At 38.7% G+C, this 22966-nt stretch overlaps 1 protein-coding gene across 1 annotated transcript in view; it reads left to right on the top strand.

The window, feature by feature from the left end:
- Nucleotides 1–633: 633 nt before the first annotated feature.
- The window catches only part of LOC108701717 (integrin alpha-L), a 40303-nt gene continuing 17970 nt past the window's right edge, over nucleotides 634–22966 (top strand). Inside the window, exons 1-8 of the mRNA XM_018236714.2 lie at nucleotides 634–984; nucleotides 1062–1179; nucleotides 9397–9479; nucleotides 14988–15052; nucleotides 19470–19584; nucleotides 21035–21168; nucleotides 21447–21592; nucleotides 21995–22142. Of these exons, the coding sequence (XP_018092203.1) occupies nucleotides 948–984; nucleotides 1062–1179; nucleotides 9397–9479; nucleotides 14988–15052; nucleotides 19470–19584; nucleotides 21035–21168; nucleotides 21447–21592; nucleotides 21995–22142 (846 nt within the window). The 5' untranslated portion in view covers nucleotides 634–947. The remainder of the gene's footprint in view (nucleotides 985–1061; nucleotides 1180–9396; nucleotides 9480–14987; nucleotides 15053–19469; nucleotides 19585–21034; nucleotides 21169–21446; nucleotides 21593–21994; nucleotides 22143–22966) is intronic.

Raw genomic sequence — 22966 nt, 5'->3', positions numbered from 1 at the left:
TTAAGAAACACTACTATTGTTTATATAAATAAGCTGCTGTGTAGCAATGGGGGGCAGCCATTCAAAGGAGAAAAGGCTCAGGTTGCACAGCAGATAGCAAATAAGCTTTGTCTGTCTAATGGTGTTATCTGTTATCTATTAGTTAACCTGTGCCATATAGCCGTTTTTCAATTTCCGCCATTGCTCCACAGCAGCTTGTTTATATGAACTATAGTAGTGTTTCTGAAGCAAACACGCCAGTTTACTAGTGCAGAGCAACATTACATGATATTTTCATTACGTTAAAGCACTTTCATTTTTTGGTGTTACTGTTCCTTTAAAACATGTTCTAGTTGGTAAATGGCACAAGCCTTACAATGTATTACAGATAGGCACAAACAAGATAATTATTTAAAAGTATGAGTTGAAATATACTTGGCTGTAGCACTGAATAGGCATGTAGGGAGTGGCCAGAGGGGTGCTGAATTTTTTTTCTACACCCCACATTTTTCATGTGCTTAACTTTGGTGTAGTTTAATATGTGTATTCTCCTCCTCCAGGGTTTCACATGGGTTTACACTTCTTTCTGACTCACTTTCCATTATTATTCTCTCAGAATCACATCAGACCTGGTTTGGTCACCTCTATCATACACTGAGAAATGTGAACTTTCCTACTTAAACTTCTTCATTGACTTCTGGCTTCTCGTAGTGCTCTAAACACATACAGAGGGCTGCTCTACAACTGCTTTCACACACTTCTGCTCTCCATCCCACTCACCCACCCACCGGTGCTGCTTTCACACACACACACATAGTACTGTAACTGCTCCCCCACAAATCTATCAACATGTTTCCTTCCTTCTCCTCTCTGTTGCAAACCACAAAGTAGTTCATGCCCCTTTTTCTGCTCACAAGCTGAGCACCTTCCTCACTGGGTTTCGTACTTCGACAGGCTTTGCTAGCAGAATGAGGCATCTTCTCTTGGGACTTTCTCTGCTCCAAGGTACTTACTCAGAGATCACCCCTTTTGCTTTTATCTTGGCGCTCATGTGCCTCACTATTGAACTTTGTTTTTTGTAGTGTTATATGTCTGCCTGGGATATAACCTTGCAACATCTGCTGAGAAGGAGTTCTCTGGCCAGTCCGGCAGACAATTTGGTTACAGAGTGCGACAGTTCAACACAACCCAAGGAAGGAGGTGAGTGATGAGTGAAAATTGGGATTCCTAGTAGAAGTTTGGGGGCTAAGATGTTCTGGTGTGTCTCAGAGTTGGAAATGCTTGAGCCTTAACTGGTGAAGAATGGATCAAGACTAACTGTAGATTAGTTATTTGGGTCCCTTTTTTCTTACATCAGTTGAATGAGATGTCTCAGTGTCTTGTCTGAGGTTAAAAGAAAGTGTCCCTCTTTAAAGGACAGTTTCTGCAAACTGTAGAGGGCCCTTGCACAGTATGCCGCCTAAGGGAAGACTCTTTTACTAGTATTTGGAGCCCCCTTTATTTAGTATCTATCAAAGACTTGGTGTCCCCAGTCACAAAACCACACAAATATATGCTCCACAATGCTTCTGGTGTCATGTCTGCTCAATTGACACTGGCATATCAACAACAAAATAGCCTAAAAAGCCCAAATTTAAAAAATGAGTCTACTGCTCCTTAAAGCAGTTCCTTTGGCATTTGTCAGAGCTTCCAGATTGCCAGCCCAGGCCAGGTTGCTGTAATTTGGGTTTCTGTCCTCTTCTAGTTAAGGGACCCTAAGCAGCAACCCTTTGCATCATTTGGCCCTGATCCAGTGAGGTTGTGAAGGGCTAAGACTAAAGGGATCAGAGTTAAGAGTAACCCCCAAAGTTTGATGGAGGGCCCTAGGACAGGACAAGAACTAGGGGTAGGCAACATAGACATGTGTTTAGGCACAACTTTAGGGGCCTTGGGTGCCCGTATCTGATTCTACCACAGGGCAAGTGCCTTCTCTGTCGTACCTTAAAATGACCCTAAACATGTTCCTCTTGTCCTTTTTTGGTATGAATATTCTGTCTTTATTCCAGCCCATGACTAGATGACCCCAAAATGTTGGAAGTCTTGGTCTGAACTTATGTATAGACCAGTGTTTATCAAGATTTTCTAATTTAAGACTTGTTTGTGATCATTGGACACAATGGAATTTCAGGGATGTGTAGAAAGGTAAACAGGGGTGAGAGAAAGTCTCACAGTTTGGAAACTACTGGTATTGATTAGGGATGCACAGAATCCTCTTTTTTGGATTCGGCCGAACCCCCGAATCCTTTGCAAAAGGTTCGGCCGAATACCGAACCGAATCCGAACCCTAATTTGCATATGCAAATTAGGGGTGGGAAGGGAAAAATATTTTTTACTTCCTTGTTTTGTGACAAAAAGTCACGTGATTTCCCTCCCCGCCCCTAATTTACATATGCAAAATTCGGATTCGGGCAGGCCGAATCCTGGCCGAAGCCCGAACCGAATCCTGGATTCGGTGCATCCCTAGAATTGATTGAAAAATACATTTGTGTGGTATGGGGTAAGGGAGACATGTATGCAAGTGAAAACCTGCTTATTGAGGATGCAGGAAGGTGGTGGTCCTTGACTTTTTTTTTGTTCAAGCCCCCCCTTGGTGGTCCAATCTATGTTTATGGCCTCCTCGGCTCAGTTACAGATATAGAGATACATTTCTCTATCAACTGTTTGTTAATAATTCCATGATTCTACAAAAGGAAAAAAAAAATGCTCAAAATCCACATTTCATCCTACATGACATTCTAGCTGAGCTTTCAGGGGTATCTACAAGAGAATATAGGCATTATATCCACATGGCACCCTAAATTAATTTGCAATGCTCACCCCTCCACTAGTGCTCCAGACCCTCCAGGAGGTTCAACCCCATAGTATGGGTAGAAAAGCAGTAGAGTGATATGATATAGGATGCAATACCTGATTGAATCGGATTAAGGATTTTTTTTTAGGGAAAAATACAGTATATATATATATATATATATATATTTATATATATATATAATATCAAAACAGGGGGGTTGTGGGAGCACTCTAAAGGCTTTAAAGTATATATATATAAGTATAATAAATGCTATTGCATATGTACCCAAATAGGGGTTATTTTGTTACAAAGTTATGATCATAAAATTGATAAGCCACCATACCACGTCAAGGTAAACCCCGAATGGCGGTCCCTAACTTGTTTTATTTTTTATGTGCATTTTAGCATTACCTGTAATCAATGTCCATTGAACGCTGTGGCATAGCTTCAGTGGTTGTAGCACCCCATACCCCCCCTTTAAACTAGTGGTGATCCTATGCTTTTAAAATTGGGCGTTTGTTTTGGGAATATCTCTCCTTTAAAAGTCTGATTGCTGGCTGGGGAGGATTTAGCCCTGTCCAGCGTTCAATGGACATTGATTACAGGTAATGCTAATATGCACATAAAATATAAAACAAGTTAGGGACCGCCATTCGGGGTTTACCTTGACGTGGTATGGTGGCTTATCAATTTTATGATCATAACTTTGTAACAAAATAACCCCTATTTGGGTACATATGCAATAGCATTTATTATACTTATATATATATATACTTTAAAGCCTTTAGAGTGCTCCCACAACCCCCCTGTTTTGATAATATATATATATATATATATATAAATATATATCATAAAGATCCGTACTCCTTTGGGACTCATTCTCCTCTCTTACCCGGGTGCTGCTACTGGGACTATTACCATTAACAGCAAACAAGAAACGGATCCGCACACACGCTATTATCAGCAGTTGGGGGGACACCCCTCTTTATTATATCACCTCGTGATCAACGTTTCGGGGGGATAAACCTCCCTTCATCAGGATAAGAATACAAATGTGAACAGACCCTATATTGGTGAAACCCCTCCCCTTCCCAGGGTGGGTTAATTAATCAATTAACAAACAACTGTGAAACTCTCAATATAGCCAGTTACATTACTGTGCAAATATATACTTAATTTATCCAGTTTTACTTTATACAATCAGGTTAAAAAGATTTTTTCATAAGACATTTTTTATATATATAAGGGAAAAAAATTTTTAAAAAAATTTTTCTTTATAAAAAACAGTGATAAATATTTAAACAATTCTCCATACACATAGTAAAACGTGGAAAGTGCATATGTGCTTACTAAATATTACAGGATCAATTACTCACTGTATAAATAATGTTCTATTATGTATTGATACTCTGTTTATTCTCCATGTGCCTCATCTATAAAGGTAAAACAAGAAAAGGGGTAGGAACATTTATTACAGAAACTATTACCATTAAACCATATATAGCAACACACCCCTAGGACTTCATTTAAACTATTAATATATTTATTTCAGTGTAGTACAAAATCAACGTTTCAGCTCACATCTAGAGCCTTTATCAAGATTAAATAACCATTAAAGTCCCACTCATAAATAGCTCAGCCTCCTGGGAGTGCTAAATTCCTCACACCAATCACCATCCTCCACATGATATCACTTCCAGTATGCAAATTACTAATATACATTACTATTACCAATTAATATAACAATATAAAGTTCATACAACACATTTGGGCAGTAATTACATCTTCAACATTAGAAGGACCCAGCATATTATTAACAAGAAGCCCGGTTACCTTCATTTTATTGAAATAAAATATTAAAATATTATTAAATAAAATTTTATTAAAATAACACTGCTCAATCAATCCTTTCAGAGACAAAGTGCCCAATCTCTTTATCCAATCTGTTTCAACAATCAGGACCTATCTTCACCTCTCCTCAGTTCTGGCACATGGTCAATACCTACAGTATATATTTAAATGTTGGTAACCTTTGTCCTTTCTCCAGAAAGTGTTTACAAACTGGATTCACTGACATTTGGTCCCTAAAAGCCATGCTAATCTGAGGAGTAAGTCTGTTCTGCCTATATAAGATAACACACACAGGCAGGTTATCATATAGATCACACGTGTGGTAGTGCATGTAATCCTGTGGTTCATTTTTATGCTCTGTCCTGTTTGTGGATGATTAAATACTTCACCTGTATTTAGTTATAAATCATTTATATATCTATATATATATATATATATATATATATCTCACTATTAATAACATTAGGATCAAGGTCGGTAAAATTCTGACCAGGTGACAGACCTAATTTGACGGTTTTGAGCGTTGGAAGCGGACTACACAGTAGTAGTAGAACATATGGTGACAATAAGTGACAAAGAAGTGTGAGTTTTGAGAGATTGATGGATATATGTCCTGGACATAGGGGAAGTTATGGAGGGTTGAGGCTCGAGAGAACATGTGACTATAAACCACTGGTTCCTCTGAATCTGCGAGATGAGGAGGGTAATGGGAGTTGTGTTGAGAACATTTAATAGACAATATGTTGTGGTTGGCATCTTTGCATCCCCTCCCCATGCACAGAACCTGTGGTCTGTCTATGTGTGGCTGTGGGTTCTTCCTTGGGTGGGTACTTCTAAATGGCATGTTATTTTGTGTACCCATGTACACACCTTAGTTGGGTAGCGTCGATGCTGTAAAATCTTGTTACACTGCAGCAAGCAAATATGGGAAAGATTCTAATACGTTTTGGTCTCTAACTGCAGTTGTTTTAGTCAGACTTGCTTCTGTGGGCAGCTAAAAATCACAAGTTGTTTTAAAGCCAAGCTAACATCAGGTCATTTTGCCTGGTCATCTGCTTTCAGAAAGAGCCAGCACTTTAGGATGGAACTGCTTTCTGGCAGGCTGTTGTTTCTCCTACTCAATGTAACTGAAGGAGTCAGAGTGGGACCTGGATTTTTAGTGCTGTTCTTAGATCTACCAGGCAGCTGTTATCTTGTGTTAGGCAGCTGTTATCTGGTTACCTTTCCATTGTTCTGCTGATGGGCTTCTGGGGGGGAGGTAGGGGGGTGATATCACTCCAACTTGCAATGCAGCAGTAAAGAGTGACTGAAGTTTATCAGAGCACGTGACTGGGGGCAGCTGGGAAACTGACAATTTGTCGAGCCCCATGTCTAAAAAATGTCTAATAAAAATCAGTTTGCTCTTTTGAAAAAAGGATTTCAGTGCAGAATTCTGTTGCAGCAGCACTATTAACTGATGCGTTTTGAAAAAAAAAACATGTTTTCTCGTGACCGTATCCCTTTATGATCAGCAAAGATACAATTGTCACTATTTAAGATAAGCAGGTCTCTTGGGGAAACTGTGACTTGCAGCTTAATGGGCAATTTCACTTTAATTTGCAAAACTATAATAGCACATAAAACCTGTCCCTAAATCCACCAGAAATGTGTTACTTAACCATAACCTGCCAAATTCTGTAAATTGGATGTGGTATTTAGGGTGTGTGGCCATTCATGTTCTTTTTGTCCCTATTTCTGATTTTCAATGTTGGGAGGTATGCCTTTGGTTGTGTGTCTCGTGGTTTGGTGTTGTGTAGGCCGCAGCAAGCACTGGAACTGATAGTTCGAATTTTGTGGGGTTTGGCACAAACAGTTCTTTACCGTCTTAATGCAGAGCTTTCACCAGTAAAGCAAGACTCTTTAGCCTATGATACAACTTTGGCAAGAACACCCTTCATGTCAGATGTACAGCCTTCCGTGGTGAGGCTGTTGGCCAACTGAGGTTCTAACAAACATGAATTTACTATTTACTGAAGGCCCATGTACAAGATATGTATCTAGCTAGTATTCTAAGCACATGCATTTCCATGAAAGTATAATTCATTCACAGGCATTTTTAAGAAATCTGACATTTTTTGAGTAGAAATGCAGGAAAAGGATGTGGGAAATTCAGAAGAAGCTAGGAGGCCACAAAAAATGCAGGGGAAGTAAAATCAGGAGCTGGTTTTTTTTTTTAATTTTTGGCCACCCAACAAAAAACACTGTGTTGACACTAAACAGGCTGTCTACAAACATTCAAAAGACTGTCCCAAAAAAAGTAGTGTCTTTAGAATAAAACATAGAAAAATACGGTTGAAATGAAGAAATAAGAAAGTAGCAAATTCTCTAGAATGCAATTTATGTCATAAAGTTAAAAAATGTATTCTTTTAAAAATCAGTAATATTATTAATGTTAATATGAATTGTTAATCAGTAATATTGTATGCGATGCCTTATCCAGAAACCCATTATCCAGAAAGCTCTGACTTACATAAAGGCTGTCTCCAATAGACTCAATTTTATCCAAGTAATTTACATTTTTAATAACGATTTCCTTTTTCTCTGTAATAATAAAACAGTAGCTTGTACTTGATCCCAACTAAGATATAATTAATCCTTATTGGAAGCAAAACCAGCCTATTGGGTTTATTTAATATTTACATGATTTTCTAGTAGACTTAAGGGATAAAGATCCAAATTACGGAAAGATTCATTATCCAGAAAACTCAGGTCCCGAGCATTTTGCATAACAGGTCCCCAGGTATTACAGTTATTATATATAACTAAATATAACAATATATAACATAAAATTTTGCTATGATATTGAAATATGAATCCACCTAAAATTATTTTATTCTTATCAAGTAAGTCGTCCAAAAAAACTAGATATTTTCTAGTTCCTCAGGTTCTATTCCAAAGTTTTGCTTTGTAAATACATGATATCAATGGTACGGAAGAGCACTGGGGCCAGCCAAAAAAAAATTATGGTGAATTATGACTTTTAAAAGTCATAATTATGACTTTAAATCTCATAATTATGACTTTTAAACTCATAATTATGACTTTTATTCTCATAATTATGACTTTAAATCTCATAATTATGACTTTAAAAAGTTGAAATTATGACTTTAAATCTCATAATTATGACTTTTAAATCTCATAATTATGACTTTAAAAAGTCAAAATTATGACTTTAAAAAGTCGAAATTATGACTTTAAATCTCATAATTATGACTTTTAAATCTCATAATTATGACTTTAAATCTCATAATTATGACTTTAAAAAGTTGAAATTATGATTTTTAATCTCATAATTATGACTTTTAAACTCATAATTATGACTTTAAAAAGTCAAAATTATGACTTTTAATCTCATAATTATGACTTTTAAATCTCATAATTATGACTTTTAATTCTCATAATTATGACTTTAAATCTCATAATTATGATTTTAAATCTCATAATTATGACTTTAAAAAGTCGAAATTATGACTTTAAATCTCATAATTATGAGATTTAAAAGTCATAATTATGAGATTTAAAGTTATAATTTCAACTTTTTAAAGTCATAATTATGAGATTTAAAGTCATAATTATGAGATTAAAAGTTATAATTTCGACTTTTTAAAGTCATAATTATAAGAATAAAAGTCATAATTATGAGATTAAAAGTCATAATTTCAACTTTTTAAAGTCATAATTATGAGTTTAAAAGTCATAATTATGAGATTTAAAGTCATAATTATGACTTTTAAAAGTCATAATTCACCATAATTTTTTTTTTTTTCCTGGCCCCAGTGCTCTTCCGTACAATGGTGTATGGATTTTATGTTCATATAAAAAATAAATCGCTTTTTTACACTATTTTGTCTTTTAGTAAATAAGCCATAAATGATGGTGTAAATTGTATAAGAAAGCCAATATAAACTACTTTTTTGGCATAACATAAGGGTTGAGCAAACTTTTTCATCTGGTACAGTTTCACTTGCAATTTTGCGGTTCCTCAAAATAATTTTGCCGTGTGTTTTGATTTGCTGGGGGGAAAATTGTCCTTGGAAAATAAATGTAAAAAAAAATACCCTCCCATTGACTCCAAAGCATTTGTTGAAATTTCAAAAATTTTGCTATTTCACAATTTTTTTCAGCAAAGCAAAATGGCCAAGTTACGCTCAGAATTGGCACAATACTACGTGTAATGGTTGAGGGATATGGGTAGATAAAGGTAGAGGTTTAAGAAACTGGTGTTGATTAGGGGGTGTGACAGTTTATGGGTTATAAGAAGTGTTGGCAAGGGCCAAATAGATAATGCCCGTGTAATTATGGATGAATATTGTCTCCCATAGGCCAGTTCAGCCAGTTAGTTCATTACCACTGGCCATTACTTTTTTTTTTTTTACATATAGTCTAAGGAGGAGCCATACAACACAATTAAGAATGCCATGGGTTTGGTAGGCACCATTGACTATAAGTATGTTCCAGAAGCACTGGAATTCAGGCAAGTGGATACCAGAACAAAGGCATGGACTTTGTGCAGGAGAAACATCTCCTGATGGGCATAGTTGCAGGTATATGCACATGTCTAAATCTGTAAATTTCTATTTGGTACTTTCTGGACCTGGTTCCCCCCTAAAAGAGGTCTCTACCTTCTCTTCCATACGTGCATTTTTTCTATGTTTCTTTCTTGTACCTAGAATTCTGTCTGCTTTGTATCTCTACAGGATCCTAGTGGGAGATCCGGGGTCAGGACAGATATACTCATGTAATGTCGATAGTGAATCTTGTGATGTCATCGTGGGGGCCAGTAAGTAGATCATCATCATATTAACTGTAATTATGTAAATTATGTAAATGTAATTATGTATTTGTTGCTTTCAAATTGTAAGAACCTTTTTTGAAGGGGCGTAATAAAATCCCTTATTTTAAAGAGTAATAAATGAGTATACATTTGTGAAGTACATTTAATGAGCAACTTGCAGGACATGGCTATAGTGATGTAACTATTTCTAATCAATAGGCTTCCCTTTACTCCTCTGGGAAGGTCTAACTAGATGTTTGAATATAATTGGTGGGATTCTCCCGCAAGAACATTAGTGAGGTTGGACACTGATGTTGTGGATCCCATAGGTTTTGGGCTGATGTCAGGGCTCTGTGCAGTCCAGTCAAGTTCTTCCACTTCCATCTCTGCAAACCCATTTTGCATGGGTCTCCTTTGGAGGTATCATCCTGTTAAGACAAAAATGTATCTTTTTGAAGCTGTTGCCACAATGTTTGGGCTCATTGAAATAAAAATTATTCCATAATTATTCCTCTCTCATCCTCACCAAACTGTACAGGCAGGTATGGCTCTTCTGGCCAACCCTCAAACTCAAATTGTCCATCCGACTGCCAGCTGCTGAAAAAAATGCAGATTGTCAATTCCAGATGATGCATTTGCCCTGTTCCAGAGTCCAATAGTGCCAACTTGTATGCTACTCCAGATGCTATGGCCTTGTTGCTTGCAAATATAGCCATATGGTGCACTTTGGCCTCTTCCATCAAGTCATCTGTTGGGAATAAATTGGACCATTTATGTCAGCAAGAGTTGATGCTCTAAAACAGTGATCAGCAACCAGTAACTTGTGAGCAACATGTTGCTCCCAGTGGCCTCAAAACAGGTGCTTAGTTTTGAATTCCAGGCTTGGAGACAAGTTTTGGGTGTATAAAAACCAGTACTGCCAAATAGAGTCTCCTGTGGCCTACCAATCCACATAAGGGCTACCAAATAGCCAATCGCAGCCCAGCAACATTTTTCATGCTTGTGTTGCTCCAGAACTCTTTTTACATCTGAATGTTACTCACGGGTGAAAAAGGTTGGTGATCCCTGCTCTAAAATATACTTGTTCCTATGTTATAAAATATGTTATTATATATAAGTATAAGAATAGTATATAAGTATTAGGACTCCCTGTCCTAATAGACCACTGCTTCAATGTAGACCACTGCTTCAATGTATAATCATGCCAGATTTGAAACATAAAGTCATAAAGTAAGACAACAATGACAATTGTGTACTGGCCAGTGACATTTTATGATGACATCTTTGCTACCAGTGACACCTTGAAGCTTTGGGTAGATCCACCTGAAATCTGTTGGACCTGTGTTTAGCAGCAGATGTGGCTGGTTTGGACCAACAAAGTGTTCCAGGTGCTTGTGGTAGGCTAACATTTTCATCTCTGGACAACACCACACATATTCAAACTCCCTTTGGTGAATATTCTGTCTTCTCCATCTTTACCTTGCCCATCTCTAATGTTACCTTAAGTGGTTGATGGGTGAAGGGATTTAAATAAATGGTAAATGTTGGTACAAGTTGGGTGCTGGCAAGGAGCAGGTGCTTCCAAACCCACAGTAATAGAAGACTGAGTGGTCTGGTGTTTATGACCAAAGAGCGCCCTGTTCCTGACTTCAGCCACTCACATACTCAGATATTGTTATGTGGGGGTTTTTCCTAAATTCAATGCACTGCCATAATATTTACTTTCACTTTATGAATTTACACAATCTCCTTTCTCAGGGGCAACGTGTTCTCAAGAATTGTTTTTATCTGTTTCATGGGTAAGGGAACGTCAAGGAGGAAGGGCAGTTCTTTTCCTCATTATTTTTTATCTGTTGTCCCATACAGTTATATATAGGAGGGCTGTTTCTAGTGCTGTGACTCCAATGAGACTTCTTTGCATGCTGAGCTACAGGGCCAGAAGTAGGGGTAGGCAGAAGAGGCACGTGTCTAGGTGCAACAGTGGTGTGGTACTAGACATGTAACTCTTCTATCTACCTACCCCTGGCTTGGACCCTGGGTAAAGAAAATAGAGGTTTTTCACCACCACAATTCATCATCCCAGTAGATCCCACTCCTCACTGAGCAGGAGGCACTCACCAATCACTGTCGGCATTGGGGGCCTTCTTGACTTGGCCCGGCTCTGCTGACCTATTCTCCCAAGTTCATATATTTCAACATGGTGCCAGATATTAACTTCATACCCCTTTGTTGCTGCAGCCATTTGTTTTATTCTATTAATTGCAAAATATGGATGCTGGTCAGTTCCATAAAGAAGAATGTATTAATCTTGCATACATGGAATGACCAATATTTATTGAAATTGTATATGAATTTGGGCCTCATGGGGCCCCTATACCTCTTGGGCCCCCCATCTGCTTCCTCTGTAGTTACGCCCTTGTTTATAATACATTCACACCAAGGGAAGGACTAAACCTGTGAAATATATTTACAGCTCATTTGCTTGGTCTTTCTGACCTTTCTGAACTCAGTACGCAAATTAAAGCCAAACAACACGGAGAAGTTAAAATGTCCCAAATGTTTTTAAAAATAATAATCATTTAGAAGCCTTAAAGATTTGTAGTGCATGTAGTTTCCATCACCAGGGCTTTTGGTTACCGCACCTTTATAAATCTATTGCCAAAGGCTCCAATGAGGTCAACAGACTATTCGGGGCTTTGTTAAGACAGCAGATAAAAGGTGAACATAGCTGACAGCTTGATGGTAGTAATATCTGAAAGAAGTTTCCCTCAGATCTGGGTGCATTACTCTTAAATAATCTTGCAAACAGCATAGACGTTCATATCAACATACATTTAATGCCTTGTGTGAACTCTGAGAAGTGAGGCCCAGTATAACATGGCATTTCATATACCGTATATACTCGAGTATAAGCCGAGTTTTTCAGCCCCCAAAATATGCTGAAAAACTCTACCTCGGCTTATACTCGGGTCAAGCGCAAAAACGGTCGCCGGCGCCTAAGAATAGTCGACGGCGCCCAAGAATAGTCGCCGGCGTCCAAGAATAGTCTCCAAGAATAGTCGCCGGCGTCCAAGAATGGTCGCCGCCATCCAAAAACGAGACGCCGGCATCTCCAATGGGAGCAGAAACCTTCAATTTTTTGATTGAAATTTACCAGAAGCTGCTGGATTTCTCACCCTCGGCTTATACTCGAGTGAATACGCTTTCACAGTTTTTGGAGGTAAAATTAGGTACCTCGGCTTTTACTCGGGACGGCTTATACTCGAGTATATACGGTAAAGCAGAAATAATGAGCAGATTTAGGGGATTGGGTACAATGCCAAGAGCTTATTTGATTTAAGTTTATGATTACAAAATAAGCAAATGTGTTATTAAAGCTGAAACAGGGAACATGATTGCAAACAGGAAATGATAGACCAGTAAGTCTTACATTCAGCTGAACTCAACCCAAGCCCTGGATATTGGGTATGTTTACCACACTGGAAAACTGCAAATTGCTCCCAAAAGCAAACTGATGCATCTCCAGCCCTCAAGGATCTAATCTTCCCAAGCTTTGAATATAGTCTTGATTGATTATTATAAGCTTATATTTAAGGGGTTCAGCTGTCCTTTATTGGAGATACAGCCAATACTCTGGGGCTGGATATTCTTTATTCAAAGGGTTTGTAAACCCAAAAATATTACTGTAGCTATTGATCCGACACAACACCACTGTTGGAGGCAGACGCAGAGTGCAGTCGTGTCGCGTCGGATAAACGATGTGACACCATCCGACAACGCTATAACTTACCTTATTTCTGTCGCATCCGACGTGACGCCTGCGTTTTTGCGTAGCGTGTCGTATCACACGGAAATCGTCCGTGGAGTCCTACCCTAAGAGGAGCACTTTAATTAAACAAATAAACAACGTAAAGGGTCTGATGAGGTATTAGGGCAGAGACACGCACTCCGATTTTGGGAGATTAGTAGTCCAGTGACAAATATCCTCTTCTTCGAGGCGACTAATCTTCCAGAACTGCCTCCTGCCAGCTGGAATGTAAATCTCTAGTGGGTTGGCAATCCGTGCGATTCGTTTTTCGTAGTTGCCTCACGAGGAAACTTTGGAAAACTAAGCACTCTGGTTGCCATCCCGCCGGCGATTTAGATTCTAGCCTGCGGGAGGCAGTTCTGGGAGATTAGTCGCCCTGAAGAAGAGGAGATTTGTCACTGGGCGACTAAACTCTAAATCGGATCATGTGTCTCTGCCCTTAAAGGAACAGTAATGTAAAAAAAAAATTTAAGATTTTGTTTGTATACATAGAAAAAAAACACCATGACAACTTAAACTTTAAAATCACAAAGCCTTTATTAAGAAATAACTTACCAAAACTCCGACATGTGCCCAATGGTGAAAAAACTGCTATAGTCCCTCAAAAGGGACGTTTTACATCTGAAATGGACATGTTTCATTTTGGGTATATTTTCTTTTGAAGTAGCAGAGGGGAACATGAGAAAATTGTTAGTGGTTAGCACATAACAGTGATGTGAACATGTCCAAGCTCTAAAGGAAACCACAAAAGGTCTGTGGTTTGATCGTTTGTGTTAAAGAAAACAACACTAACGAACAACACCATTAATTAACAGCCTGTACAAAAGCACCATAGGAAAGAACATGTAGAAACAAGAATATATATATAAAATTGTTGCTGTATTTTTGTCCGAGAAAAAGCCCTTTTTTAAATAAAGGCTTTTTAAACTTTACTGCCTGGTGCTGTCTATTCGAAAATTGGTAATCAAGAATATCTACTATGGAAATCCATATTATGGAAAGACCTATATCAGGAAAAAGCCCAGGATAATAGATCCCATGATATAATGATGATCTAATAGATCCCATGATATGATGATAATGATGTAATATATACAAAATGATATGAATATGATATAATAGTGCCCATATGATCCCATACAACCTAGATAAGTCATCTTGGGATGAAACTTGAATCTTATTAAGGGCGGTACATAATGAGTTATGTATTTTTCCTGGACTGCCCCTGTTTTCATGAGGGTCAGGTGGCGGGGGTTTGTATTCTGCAATGCCTGTGTATGGGAGTTATCTTGTTACCTGCCCATTGCTCAGCTGCTGGGGGGGTAGGAGGGAGGGGTGATATCAAGCCAAGGTGCAGTGTAGTAATAAAGAGAGAATGTCAGAGCACAAGTCACATGGCTGAGGGCACCTGGCAAACTAAGAACATGCCTATGTAATTAGTGATTTCTATGGAACAGTAAAGCTGGTGGAACATTTTCCACTTACTCCATCGAATGTATTTACTATGCTTCATAGAGCCCATACAGATCAATGTAATAGAAAAACCCCAGTCATCGTTCAGACAGTTTTGAGGCTTATCTCTTGCATCTCCATGGGATAGAGAACAGGCCAGAAAGAACACACTCTGATAGTCAGAGCTCTGTACCTGTTTCAAAGCATTGTGTTTACATGTGCCAGTGTGGGTAATCTGTCATCCTTCCTCCTAGACAAAACTGACGCCACCAAGCTTGGCCTGACCTTGGAAGTAGATCCATCCTGCAGCAAAAGTATTGTGAGTATGATCCATGTTGCAGAAATAGTATTACGAGTTTCTCCCTAAGACAAACATTCTGGACATATGTGTCCCCACGATCCTTGGTTGGGTCTCCACCTTGTTCTTCTAGAATTTGACCCGGAAACATTGTCTAGTGTTAAAGAAAGCTAACTGGGTTAGCCTTAATTTTTGGCAAATAGGACCAGTACTGCGTTACTAATATGTACCTAATATGTCCAGCAAACAAACAAGTGCTAGGTGAGACATTTGATTTGGCTACAGCTATCTTCCAGTAATTAGTTGTTGAGCCAATACAAGCAACTCTGTCTTGCTGTGCCACATTAGGGCAAGTGTGTTACTGTAGCTGAATACTAAGGACAACAAGCATCAGCTATAACGTCATCATCAGGCCTAACTATGACATATATGACACAAGCCTTAAAAGGATTATGTCATGATTTTTATGGTGCAGTTTTTATTATTAAATTAATCTGTGTGTTGCAAATAATTAATTGTACCATTCAAAATTGTATTCATGAACCAATAAATGTATTATTTATTTGGCTGTAATATTGGTGTGTAGGCAGCCTTCTCAGGTCAGTGGGTCTGATCCTGTGCTTTCAAAAGTAGCTAGCACTTCACAATGCAACTGCTTTCAGATAAGTTATTTTTTATCTTCTACTCAGTGTAAGTGGAGGAGCCATGGCTGGACTTGGGTGTTTTACTACTGCTACTCCAACGTGCAATGTAGCAATAAAGAGAGAATGAGGTTTGTCAGAGCACAAGTCACATGGCTGAGGACACCTGGGAAACTACGAACATGGCTAGCCCTGCATCAAATTTCAAAATTAAATATAAAAAAAAAATCTATTTGCTCTCTTGAAAAACAAATTTCAATGCAGGATTCTGCTGGAGGAACACTATTAACTGATGCATTTTGTAAAAAAACACGTTTTTCCATGACAGAGTGGTGGGGCATGGGAGTATATTTAGCAATGCATGTTTCAGGGAGTTATCTTGTTACCTGCCCATTGCTCAGCTGCTGGGGGGGGGTAGGAGGGAGGGGTGATATCAAGCCAACGTGCAGTGTAGTAATAAAGAGAGACTGTCAGAGCACAAGCCACATGGCTGAGGGCACCTGGCAAATTAAGAACATGCCTAGCCCTGCGTCAAATTAAATATTAAAAAAGATCTGTTTGCTCTTTTGAAAAACACATTTCAATGCAGGATTCTGCTGGAGGAACACTATTAACTGATGCATTTTGCAAAATACATTTTTTCCCATGACAGAATCCCTTTAAGCATCAGGTTGGTAATCTCTGTTCTTCTTTTAAGACAGGAACTGCTCACTTCTCAGCATCTCGGATATATACGCGTGTACTTGTATGAGTCATGTTTCTAGCAGTTGCCAGAAATAAAACCACAGTTGCAGCTTATTGATGCTGCAAAGATGACAAAAATGAGGTAGAAACGTCTTTGTGTTTTAGCAAGAACCATATATTTGATGTCATGGAAAGTCCGCAAATTGTATTAAACTATCAAATCATGAAACTAAAAGCTGAAATCAAGGTGAACATCCACTGCTGTAGCCCTCATACCATCACATATGGCAAACCCAAATCCCAGGGGAGTGACCGGATTCCTGTCTAGGCATGCTCTTCTGCCTTTAACAGCCACCTTTGGCTTTGGGCCTGGTCCTCAGCTACTCAGGACTTACCAGCAACTCCCATGTGGGCAAGCAAGGGGCGACAAATGTATACTCTGGGAAGGAAAGTGCTTTGGGCAAAGTAGAGCATAGGCAAAACTACATGCCGTGTTTTTGATCAGCAAGAGCTCCTAATAGTATGCTCCAGCAGAACATGGTCCAGTGCCAGAAGACTCCTCTTGGATATATAATAGGATTGTACATACTATCAACTGTTAGTTCTTAGTTCTTTGTGCACCTTAAAGTAAATTGTTCATTGGGTCTCCAGCCCAGAAATTACCTTACATCATTTCTTCTTTCTGGATTTGATCCACTACAACCCAACATTCATATAGGATATAGGTCTTTAAAATATCTGAGTTCGAAATAGAAATACAAAGGGGGGGGGATTTAAACATTGACCACAAAACTCTAAACTTCTTGATGCCTTGATGTGGTGGATAATCTATCTTCTGTGTTATAAATGTTGCTGGCACCTTGCTCAGATCACTTGCTTCTTGTCCTTGGAAGCTCATGGTCTGAGGACTATTTGACAAGCATAACACTGACACAGCAACACGGGGCCACAGAGTGGTTGTGTCCGGAACTGACTGTTCAAAAGTGGTCTGAACCAGTAGATTTAACTTCCCACCGCTACTTTTCTAAGCGTAAGAGGAAAAGAGAGGTTTTGTAACCATAACCATGCAAACCCCAGAGCACAGCAGTGACTGTGATACTCTGAAAAATGTTTTCATTACAATGCAATTGGGAGAGGCCCTGCTCCGGGATCGGTTCACATAAAAACGACTCTGCAAAAAATGAAAATCCAGATTTAGAACAAATAATGGGAGGAAGGCCGTTTAGGTTCTACATGGCATCCCATGTTTGTGTCACAATGTTCTTCAATCAATTACAGTAAAAACTGCTCCGTAAAATTAAGGAAATACGGCAATAGATAAAGAATAACAAACCCAGCGGCGGGAATTTTTGGACTTTTTTGTTCCCCTTTGAGGTTCAATATATTGCCAGAAGTTCAATTAACCAATAGCAGGGTTACAGATATATAAAACCAAATAAATAATTTAGTAATATATTAAAGAATATCTAGGACAGCAAAGTGTTCAGTGAAAAATACCCACTTAGGTAACCTTCTTGTATTGTATAGTATCTAGGAGAGCAAAACAATATTCACCCTAAATCTCACCCGAACTGGTCTTCAGGCTGGAACCTCACAGCCACTACTCAAGGACCCACTAGAAGGGCAGCTCCACACTGTGGCAATCATTGCTCTTTAGCCTTCCCAAACTAGTTATTTTTGTATTTAACAACTTACAAGTAACAGCATCAGTAAATCGGGGTGCAAATGTATTTTTACAAGTGGGCAGTGAAGGAGTAACAACAGTAGATACACAGATCCGCACACACACTATTTTCTGCAGCAGGAGACAGTGCCCCTCTTTTTATTGTTATATCACCAATTGATCAACGTTTCGGGGGGGTTTAACCTCCCTAAACCCCCCGAAAGTTGATCAATTGGTGATATAACAATAAAAAGAGGGGCACTGTCCCCTGCTGCAGAAAATAGTGTGTGTGCGGATCCGTGTATCTACTGTTGTTACTAAGGGACCTGGCCGGGGTCGGCGGAGAACCAGCACCACCAATGCACCAATGAGAAACAGCGAGAGAGCGGTAGGAACAACACAATACAGTGAAAGAGTAAGACAAAATGGTGGCTCATTATTACAACTGCCAGACACACATACAGAGTTCTCTTTAAAGGTGCAAAGAAGGAAGGCTGCCTTAGGCCTCTGAGAACAATGAGGCCCATCATGGAAAGAGTTATTGGTGGAAAGAGAACAATAAATATAGCATATTAAGATCACAGTAGGAAATTGGCAAGCAGATGACAATAAGGAAAGTTTCTGATAGAAGGTGATAGCAGTAGAACTGTGTCACTAGGTCAACATGGAGATTGTAGGACATGTTGAGGACAGTCAGGCAATGTTCCTAGATGATGCAATTTTACATATTTTTTGGAAAAAATATAAATAGGCAGATTTGGCTTTGGATTCAATTCAAAATCTTTTATGCAGAAATCCAAATATCCAATATGTAAGGACTTTGCCTTCCTCTGGATCAACTGGCAAAATGAACTTTAATTACACTATATAAATTATTTGTAACTTGTTTCCTTCAGTCTGGGAATTCATAATTATAACAAGCAGGCAGGAGCCATTTTGTGGACACTGTTATTAAGACAAGCCTTGTATCATCTCAGAATCTTGTTTGTGCACCAGAATAGGGGACCTGATGTCCATCCCCATGTCCTGGCTACACAAGTAAATGGTGAAGAGAACTGGGGAATGTGGGGAGAGCAGTGATATCTAGGAAGTGCTGAATGGAAAGTGAAAGTAATTGCCTAAGGCATAGAGGAGGGGCAGGCAATATTTGATTGACAGCTGAGATTTTTAAATGAGCTTACAACAGCTATGAATGCTTTAATAAAAAATGTTTAATTTGAAAAGGACTTTTATAATACAGATTTTTGTGTTTGGGTGACAGGTTCACTTTAAGTCCTAACTATGTGACTGGCTGCAAGGTGGTACAGAAGGCATCTGTGAATTTTACTTAAGAGAGCTGAGGGGCTTTAGATTGCATATATAAACAATTGGACCCCCAAAATCTGTTATGCTACAATGCCCCACCCCCTTCCCCCACCAGTAAATACAACCCTGTTATTACTTCCTATAGGTATGTGGTCCTGACAAACCTAAAGATTGTGGCGATATACCATACACAAATGGGGAGTGTTACACAATTGATTCCAACCTGTCCATATCTGAAGAACTCAAACCAGGCCATCAAGGTAGGAAACAGGTTCCCATCTATAGTTGCTTCTAGGATTCTATTACAAATCTGTCTCTTTGGCTTCCAAACATCCAAACTAGGGGTGGCCAAACCTCAGCCAAACTTTTAGTAGGATTGTGGCTGACTGAGGGTGTTGCCAGATGCAGTTCAAATAAACCACTATTCAACTATCTTCAGCTATGCAGACCAAAGCTTATGAAACAATAACTACTTAAGGCAGCCTAAAGATATCAGCCACCAATTCAGTGAGAAAAAGGTGAAAACTCATGGACGAGATTCAATTTGAGATGCAATTCAATTCAGAAAACGTATCTTGCGGTTTATCATGTAAAAACGCTATTGAAATCTATGGAGAAAAAAAACTGGAAGTGAATACAGAGAAAAGTTTTTCCTCCTTCAATTGAATCTCATCCCTGATTTTCACATGACAAACCACAAAATAACATTTTCTCACTGAACTGAATCTGAATTGGGCCCAATATCTGAAAAATATCAAGACAAATGGAAATTTTCCCCAAATTTCACCCAAAGTGGCCTTCATACTATGGGCCAGATTCAGTTCAGTGAGAAAAAGTTATCTCATGGTTTATCAAGTGAAAACTCATGGACAAGATTCAATTTGAGGAGAAAAATGTTTTCTCCTTATTCAGTTTTAGTGTTTTTCCCATAGACATAGAGTTTTCACTGTGACAAACAGTGATATAAGTTTATCTAAACTGAATTGCATCTCAAACTGAATCTCATCCAGGCGTTTTCCCCTACATCTTCCCAGTCAAGACTCTGGGAACCCTAAATGAGTCCTTCACCATAGTGAGGCACACTGTTTAATCACTCGCTGCCTAGAACAGGCGGTTGTTCTAAGACCCATGTGCTCTAATTCTAATGTGTAATATACAATCATACACTATGGATGGTTGGGGTTGTTTTCTCTGGAAAAAAGGCGCTTGTGAGGGGACATGATTAGACTTTACAAGTACATTAGAGGACATTATAGACAAATGGCAGGGGACCTTTTTACCCATAAAGAGGATCACCGTACCAGAGGCCTCCCCTTTAGACTAGAAGAAAAGAACTTTCATTTGAAGCAACGTAGGGGGTTCTTCACAGTCAGGACAGTGAGGTTGTGGAATGCACTGCCGGGTGATGTTGTGATGCTGATTCAGTTAATGACTATAAGAGGGACTTGGATGATTTTTTGGACAGACATAATATCAAAGGCTATTGTGATACTAAGCTCTATAGTTAGTATATGGGTATATAGAATTTAATTAAAAGTAGGGAGGGGTGTGTGTATGGATGCTGGGTTTTCATTTGGAGGGATTGAACTTGATGGACTTTGTCTTTTTTCAACCCAATTTAACTATGTAACTATGTAACTATGGATGGATTGCTATGGATCTCAGAATTTGTGAATAACCCAATCAGTGTTCTTTATTGCCCCACTGCAGATTGCCAGAAAGCCGAGGTGGATCTGTGCTTCATGGTGGATGGTTCCAGCAGCATGGGGGACAAAGAGGTCAATATCGTAAAGGAATTCATGAAAAATGTTATAAATAGCCTGAAGGACGAAACCGATGTGCATGTAAGTGCCCCTAAGAGTAGTTAGGGTGAGATTTAAAGTATTTATGATACCACATTCACTTGGAAGCACCGCCTGGACTTACATTAGAATGAGTTTTGGGAGAATGTTTATTTACTGTCCTGGATGCCCTGGAACCACTGCAATATAACCAATGCTAGAATGGTTTCCTTGTACATTATTTCTCCATCTGTGGCTACACCTTACCCTGTGGCCCATGTGGCCCTCCAAAGGAAATACCCTAATCATTTTTGACTTTCTTTTTTTTTTATGTTGAACAGTTTGCTGCTATCCAGTACTCAACTAAACCAAAGACAGAATTTAGCTTTGCTGATTTCCAAAAAAATCGTAATCCTGGTACTCTTCTGGCTAATTATAAGCTTTTAACGGGCTTCACAAATACCTACAAGGCCATCCAGTTTACACTGTAAGTAGATACAGGGGTAATGAAATAAAAACTGTGTAGCTTCCTGCACTGGGTACATTGTGGGTTAATTTACTGTTGAAAGTGCTTGTGATTCCTAACAACTTTTCTACTTAAAGATTATGGGGGTCCTGGCATTATTAAATTCATGGGACAGTCTGGACTACTGTTCTTGATTAATGAGTAAGACCAAGCATGGAAAAAAAGGTCTAGGCCCTGATAGACAGTCATAGGATATTTGCATTTCATTGGCACAAACAGAAGGAAGATTTTGTACAGCCTTCAGATACTTCAGCTGGTCCATGGATAAAAATAATTTTAATGGATAAATGACTTTCTACTGTTAACTACCATGCTCACCTATATCTTATATCTTATATATCTTTGTTCATGCTATTCCTACAGAGACCATATATTTACAAATAGAAGTGGCTCCCGGCCCAGCGCTAAGAAGGTTCTTGTGATGCTCACAGATGGTGAAACCACAGACTCAGACACTAACAACACAATACAGACGGCCAATACGAATAAATTGTCACGCTACATCATTGGGGTGACAAAGCCTATTGGATAACTTTCTTTATCTATATCAATTTATGTCTCTCTTATGGGATACTATAATAAAAGGTGCAAACTTTGCCCGGGTCTAGTAACCTAGAGCAACCAGTAAGATTTTTGCTTTTAGACATCAGTAAATGGTACATGTTAAGGGTAACCAAATCTGGGAAAATGTTGCACGATTTATTATATCACCCCACTAATATGTGAGTCTCACTGTGTGTCTTTTTAACATTTCACTCTTCTACTAGTCTTTGTCTTCTCCTTGAATCCTCTGAAACGTATAAACTCATTGGTTGTACTGTATCACTGTGTTATTATGTCATGTCTGTACACTGGTCAAACAAATCAATCACAAAGGTTTATATGCTATGGCCAAAATACGCCCAAGGACATTAAACAGGCTACTAATTAAAATAATATAAGTGACATATCAAAAAGAAATATTGAGAGGAGGTTGAGTCATAACCAACAACAGGTTACTTGATTTGTTACTACTTGGTTACTACTTGCTTCATTCTTTTTCTCCCATCTCTTTTCCTTTATTAGTATTTGTTCCATCCCTTTCCATCCTGCTATACAAAACCAAACTGGGACAAATATAAAGACTCATTGCCTTTAGCTTTCTGAGGTTAAAGCTAAACTGTGATCCATTGGTAGATATTTTCTGATCATGCCTGTGAGGCAGCACAGTACCCACTCTCAGATATGCTACATTAAAGAGTTGCATATTGCCATATAAAAGGGCAACCTCCCAACATCGATGTTTGTAACGTCTCATGTTCCTTCCTCTGGCCCAGCCAGACTTAACTTACTTTT

This window comes from Xenopus laevis, chromosome 9_10L (genome assembly GCF_017654675.1).
Source record: "Xenopus laevis strain J_2021 chromosome 9_10L, Xenopus_laevis_v10.1, whole genome shotgun sequence".
Lineage (NCBI taxonomy): Eukaryota > Metazoa > Chordata > Amphibia > Anura > Pipidae > Xenopus > Xenopus laevis.
This window is presented reverse-complemented; position numbering and strand designations above follow the sequence as displayed.